Genomic DNA, 6,834 nt, shown 5'->3' with positions numbered 1-6,834 from the left:
AGATCGATTATTGGTTTGGGCTATGCTTACAACAAAATTATTTTGTTAAATTCTGAACTGGTATAAATTTTCACTTATCAACATCAACCACACCACCTTCACTTCCCACCAAAACAATCACCCTCCACACAACCAGAACAATTCTAACCCACCACCACCCTCCACACAACCCATTCAATATTTCTAAAGGCTCACTAATCTTGAACTTACCATGGAAAAACTCTCCAAAGAAACATTCTCATTCATGAAGGAAACAAGAATTAATCTCAAGAATCAAGGTGCTTCACTTAGAAATTTGGAGGTGCAAGTATGCCAAATTGCTCAAAAATTAGAGAAAGCCACAAATGTTCTTCCCAATGACACAATTCCAAAACCAAAAAATGAGTGCAAGGCTATTTGTTTGAGGAGCGGAAAGGTAGTGGAACAAGAAGAAAAAGAAAATCTCACTGCCAATGACAAACAAAGGAAAGAGGCAACAGAGAACATTCATCAAGAGAAGCACATGCAGCCCACACTCCAGCAAACAATTCAAGCTATAAAAGCTCCACCAAAAGAGAGCATTCCAGTGCCTAAATACAAGCCAAAAATTTCATATCCTCAAAGGCTCCAAGAGAAAAACAAGGAGAAGCAATATTCCAAATTCTTAGAGATATTCAAGATTTTGCACATCAACATCCCATTTATAAAAGATCTTGAACAAATGCCCTTGTATTCTAAATTTATGAAGGATTTGTTGTCCAAGAAAAGATTCTTAAAGGGAGGCCAAACAGTAATGATGAGCAAGGAGTATAATGCAATCATTCAAAGGAACTTGCCAACAAAGAAGAAAGATCCAGGAAATTTTCAAATTCCTTGTACTATTGGCAACACCACCTTTGAAAGAGTTTTATGTGATTTGGGGGCAAGTATTAATCTAATGCCTTTATCTGTGATGAAGAGGTTACAAATTCAAGAGTTGAAGCCCACCAAAATAGCTCTACAACTTGCAAACAAATCAATGAAGCTTGAACATGGGATAGTTGAAAATGACTTGATCAAAGTGGAAAAATATTTCCTCCCAGTGAATTTTGTTATTCTTGATATAGAGAAAGATGAGCATGCTTCTATCATTCTAAAAAGACATTTTCTAGCCATTGGAAATCCCTTATTGATGTTGAAAAGGGTGAATTAATATCGAGGATCATCAAGTCTTTCATGTTTTCAAGACTATGCATCATTCAAGTGATCAAAAGGATTGCAAGAAAGTTGAAGCCAAAGATCCGAATCTAAAGGAAAGCCTAATGAATCACTTTCATATGTTCCTTTTTCATGCATGAGAAGAAAGGAAGAGACAGAGAAGGTGCAAGAAGCTGACTACTCAATTGAAGCTTCAATGAATTTGCAATCAAATTCTCCCTTTGTAATCAACAAATCTCCTTACATCAACTCTAAATTTGATATTGAGTGTGTATCAAACAAGGAGAAAGCTCTAAAAAAAAAAGAGGAACAAGAAAGTTCTTACTAAAGACGTTTTCGCATTGGCATGCATCAACCATGCATTTTCATTGCATTATTGGCGTGGTACGCTGGCACATTGGTGTATAACGTATGCTTCATTCTCTATCTCATTATATTCTTCATGCCTCATTGGTTGACGTCATGTATGCATAATTATTAACGCCATTTTGCTTTGCTTCATATGATTCTTCACCAGCTTTACTTGATTCATTGATCCATTTAATTGCTTCATTGCTTTATATATCAACACCTTATGCATATTGCTTTGCTTCATATGATTAGTACGCATGCCTTGTATGGCTTCATTAAATGCAAGCATAAGGTTCCTTTGATTATGGCGTTATATGTTTCCATTGAATATATGCCTTATATGCCATATATGCTTTGTATGCTTTATATGCCTTATAACGTCAAGTCTTCCTTTGAGTATGGTGTTATATGTTTCCTGCATGCTTCATGCATCCATGCCTCTTGAGCCACGCTTGCTTCAAGGGCCATGTTTTCAAAAGCGTGTCAAAAATTTTTTTTTGGTTTTTTTGAGTTTGTTTCGTACTTTTTGCTTCTTTTTCTATTATATTCTACAAGATTCATCAACTTAAAGGGAGTCAAAGCAATTTAAAAAAAAAAAGAAAAAAAAAGATGTTAAAAGAATCTCTGCAAGCTCCATCATCAAGACTATTGCTCTTATCAAGGCACATATTGGTTCTTCTTTCCCTAAGCAACTAGTCATCATGTTTGTTTTTTTTTTTCACTGTTCTTCATTGTTTTATTTAAGGTAGTGCAGGTGTTCATAGAGTAAGTTTGGTGTGCTACATCAAATTCACATCCCACTAAGTACTTAGCTTAGTTTACATAGATTTTATCACACTAAGTTTGGTATTCTCACACCAAATCACATTCACCATGCGAACACAGTAACAACCTCATTATTTTACTTTTTTTTTTTTTGCTTCCATTTCATTCTGTTTTGATTTGGTTTCTTTTAAATGAATAACCCTTTGCATTAATTGAATTCGTTCACTTGATAATCTTGTTTCCATCATCATTACTTTTTCTTTTCTTTGAAGCTTGAGGATAAGCAATCATTCTAAGTTTGGTGTTGGAGGCTATGCTCTACATAGCCTAAAAGGTGATGAAGAAGAAGAAGATGAAGAGAAAGGCTGTGAGAACTAAGGTTGTTTCCTTCCTTTTTAATAATATGCATATGCTTCATTTTATCTTGTATAATGCATTTAAGATTTCTAATTGTCAAGTACATATCTTGTCCATCACAACCCACAATTACAATTGTTCTTGCGCCTAAATGTGAGTAATGAATCATGTGCTGAGAAAAGAAACGAAAAGAATAGGGAATGATCATAAAAGAGCATGACAAATTGAGTTTGGAAACCAAACCAACTAAGAGTGTTCAATATGATCTGACCCACATTGCTTGAGGCTTTAGTCTAGAGGACTATTATAGGATCCTTACACTTGACAAAACCTCAAAGAAGCAACAATATAAGAAATAATAAGTAAGAAAAAAGGGTTGTAAGAGAAACTAAAGTCTTTGAGTACCACTGACTAAGGAAATTAAAAGGGAAATAAGCTCAAAGAGCATCCTAGTCAAGTGCTTGTAGTGCTTATGTATCAAGATAAAAACTTGAAAATAAAGCATTTAGAGTCACGGTTAAACTCAATGTGCAAAGCACCCCCCTAAAATGAGAAAGCCAAAGGCTCTAAGTGCCAATGGTGGGGAAGAATGGAAACAAAAAAATAACTTCAAAGAGCTCCCCAACTATGTGCTTGTGGTGTTTTTGTGGCTAGTAGAAGCTTGAGAGAAAATATTTAGAGTCACGGCTAGACTCAAGGTGCAAAACACCCAATAAACTTAAATGGTGGAAAGAAAGTAAATAAGCTTGCTTCAAGGTGATGATTCAAGGAAGGATTCTATAATCTAATCTGGACGGAAGATTTGAAAGATTTTGATCAATTATGTTGAATTGTACATAAGTGAAACGGTGAACCAAACTCATTTAGATTACAATCTTTTACCCCTGTTTCATTAGGTTATGAAAATTTGGATTGAGCCATGATTCCTTGTTTGCTTGAGGACAAGCATGATCTTAAGTTTGGTGTTGTGATGCGTCCGCATCTTTAGTATTATTCCTTCTTGATTTCAATTGATTTATTAAGAGTTTCTATTAAATAAGCAATGAATTTAAGGATAGAATGAACATTACTTTGATTAGTTGAAATTCATTAATTACAGAAAGTTTTAGAAGGAAAACAGAAAGAAACAGAACAGAAAGGAGGATGGAGAGCAACAAACAGAAAGTTCTCTGTGACAAAGAGTGACAAGCAGAAAGCTTTCTATGATTAACAGAAAGCTCCTTGGAAGGAGAAGGTGAAGCGAGTACAACGTAAACTCTATCACGTACTATGTGAGGGAAGAAAAAGGATCTGTGCGTATGCACACATGTGTGCGTACGCACAAATGTGTGCATACACACAAGCATATATTATTTACCATTTCACTTAGTACGTGGACAATTTCACGTAAGACACAACAGCTATGCATACGCATGCAAGCCATGCGTATGCACAACAAGAGAATTTTGGTGACCGTGTGTGCGTACTCATAAGTAGATTTTTCACATATGACGTGAAATTCACCACGTATAACGTGAAGAGCAATTAAGAAGGCCATAATTGAAGAAAATTGGCTCACGTACAACGGAGCCTATTTCACCTTGTACGTGAGCCCAACAAATTGTGTTCAAAGCCAAAATGTACTTCACGTATAACATGGTACAAGCCACGCACTACTTGAACTTTGGTGCTTCTCCCACGATTTCAATTCTAGACCAGCCTTTTTCCAATTTCTCAACCTTCTGGAAGATCAATCACAAGTCCATTGATGATGACATTAATTGAAGATTGCAAGGAGTTAAAGATTGGAAGTTATGCTAGAGAAAATCATTAATTAGATAGATTTGATTCTGTTTTGATTTTGATTCTATTTTAATTTGAATTTGAATTTAAATTAAGGTTAGTATTTAAGGTAGAGGGAGACTCTCCGAAAGAATCTCTCTTCTTCGGCTGTTTTATTTTTCTTAAGGATTCTCTTAAGAAGATGAGTTTTTAATTATCTTCGGTTAAGGTTAGGAGCTCTGTTGATTCCTTGGTTTAATGTTCTAGCTTTTTACGTCTTTGATTAATGCCTTGATTTCTTTTCAAGAATAGGTTTTCATTCTTCATCTTAAAGTGTTTGAATGTATTGGGAAACAATTCTTCTCTGATTTGAATTCTTTTAACTTCGTGGAAAAGTTGATTAATTGAATTAATCTTGAAAATTGATTCTCATAATTCTTAAGTTTTGAAATTGGATTGATAAGTGACATAAAATCAACTGAGGGAGAATCTTATAAATTGTGTGGCTTTATAAATCAGTAAACGTTCTTCAACTGTTTTCTTAAGTAATTGACTAAGGGATTAGCGGTTAATTAGGTTAAAGAGAAATTAAATCACCAACAGATTGGGGTTTGATTACTAACGGTTTGCCATAAAAGTATTTTTGCATGATCAAAGTTGAAGTGAAAAGTATTAATCCAGAAGTTTCAACATCTCCGAAGACCTTAACTCCTTAATTCATATTATTTCTCACACTTACTGTTTTCTTTCGTTTAATTTCTGTTTATGCGTAAAGCCTTTCAAAACCCTAATTTGATTGTCTGACTAGATTAATCGGTTGATTTTGCTTGCTTAATCCGTTAATCCCCGTGGGATCGACACTCACTCACTGTGAGTTATTACTTGATACGACCCGGTGCACTTGCCGGTGTTTTATGGTTTGTGAAATCCGCATCACCATGCGTACGCATGCTAGCATGGATATGCATGACTGTACCTTTTCGGATGGGACATGAGAGATTTTATGTAGGACACAGCAATTATGTGTATGCTTAAATGTATGTGTACGTGCAACAAAATGTTTTTGCCCAGCATCCATGCACATGCATGCATGCATGCATATGCACGGCCCTTGGTTCACGTGGTACGTGGAGTTCACAACGTAAAACATGACGAGAAGAAATCAAAGGAAAATTGAAGCTAGTACAACATAGCCTTGGTACGTGAACTAAATAGAAAGCATTCCAAACCAAAATGGCTTCACGTGGTACGCGAGAGTCCTCACATGGGACGTTAAAGTTAAGTCCTACCTCCCAGGGCTTCAATCAAGGCCAGCCTATCTCCAAGTTCTTAACCTTTTGGATGATCAATCAAAAGCCCATCAAAGATGACATTAATTGAAGATTGCAAGCAATTAAGGAGAAGATCTTTATGGAGAAGAAAACAATTAGGAAAGAAATTTAGTTTTAACTTAGTTTTTTATTCTATTTTCACGCTTGAATTTGAATTTGATTTTCTAGGGTTAGTGTTCATACCCTGGGTCGAGTTACGCAGCCCAGGTTGACCGAAGACAAAAGTGACCGACCTCTTCAGGTTGGATCGCACCCAACTTCTCCTTAAAAATTGATGGGGGCGAAAATCAGCCAATTAAGAAATTAATATAAGAAATACGTTGCGAGTATAGTTCTTAACCAACAAAAATTCACTTATCAATTTAGAAAGGTTGTCACAAAAATCAGAATAAAAATACTGGGAGTATGAATCACAGGTCGTCTCCCAACGAGTTGACAAAAGGCTGCTATCATATTAATCAGGAGTTTTCTGAGAATTTTTGAGAGTTGAATAACAGGAAATAAATAATTGTGATTTAATGCCTTTCCTCTTCTTCCTCTTCCTTTCCTCTTCTCCTCTCCCCCTTCTTCCCCTTCTCCACTCCGACAGCCCCGACCCTCACCGCCGTGCCTCTGCCGCGCCGCCCTGCGTCACAGCACCGCAGCCACCACACCAGCGCCGCCGCACCACCCCCCTCTCTCTTCATTTCCATTTCTTTCACTGCAACCCCCGAGGTTTCACTGCTTCCACCTCTGCATTCCAACTCCTCTTCTGTTCTATTAAACCAGTTTGTGTATTTCAATTTTGTTTAATCTAGGTTAGTTAGAATTGCATGTCGTTAGTGGATTATAGGTGGTTAGGTAGCTAGGATGTGGTTAGAGGATTTAGGTCTGATAAGTGCTCCGTTCCTGCTGTTTGAATTATCTATTGCTTGGCTGTTGATGTTGCTGTTCACTGCTGTTTCGTTGCTGTTCGATACTATTTTGCTTCATCGGATCTTAATTGATTGATACCAATGCTTATATAAATTCATATACATTATCATTTTTGTTGCAATTTACTTTTTTCTTGTTGATTTAGTAAGTTCAATACATTACATCCATATCTTAACTT

At 36.2% G+C, this 6,834-nt stretch overlaps 1 protein-coding gene across 1 annotated transcript; it reads left to right on the top strand.

Moving 5' to 3' along the window:
- Positions 1–211: 211 nt before the first annotated feature.
- LOC107607296 (uncharacterized) lies at positions 212–1,171 on the top strand. Its single transcript, XM_016309265.1, has one exon. The coding sequence runs from the start codon at positions 212–214 to the stop codon at positions 1,169–1,171; it is 960 nt and encodes a 319-aa protein (XP_016164751.1).
- The last annotated feature ends 5,663 nt before the right edge of the window (positions 1,172–6,834 follow it).

This window comes from Arachis ipaensis, chromosome B7 (genome assembly GCF_059453495.1).
Source record: "Arachis ipaensis isolate K30076 ecotype BB chromosome B7, ASM5945349v1, whole genome shotgun sequence".
Classification (NCBI taxonomy): Eukaryota; Viridiplantae; Streptophyta; class Magnoliopsida; order Fabales; family Fabaceae; genus Arachis; species Arachis ipaensis.
This window is presented reverse-complemented; position numbering and strand designations above follow the sequence as displayed.

What these genes read in the sequence shown, in the direction of transcription:
- LOC107607296 (XM_016309265.1), top strand. Translation starts at nt 212, where the DNA reads ATGGAAAAACTCTCCAAAGAAACATTCTCATTCATGAAGGAAACAAGA.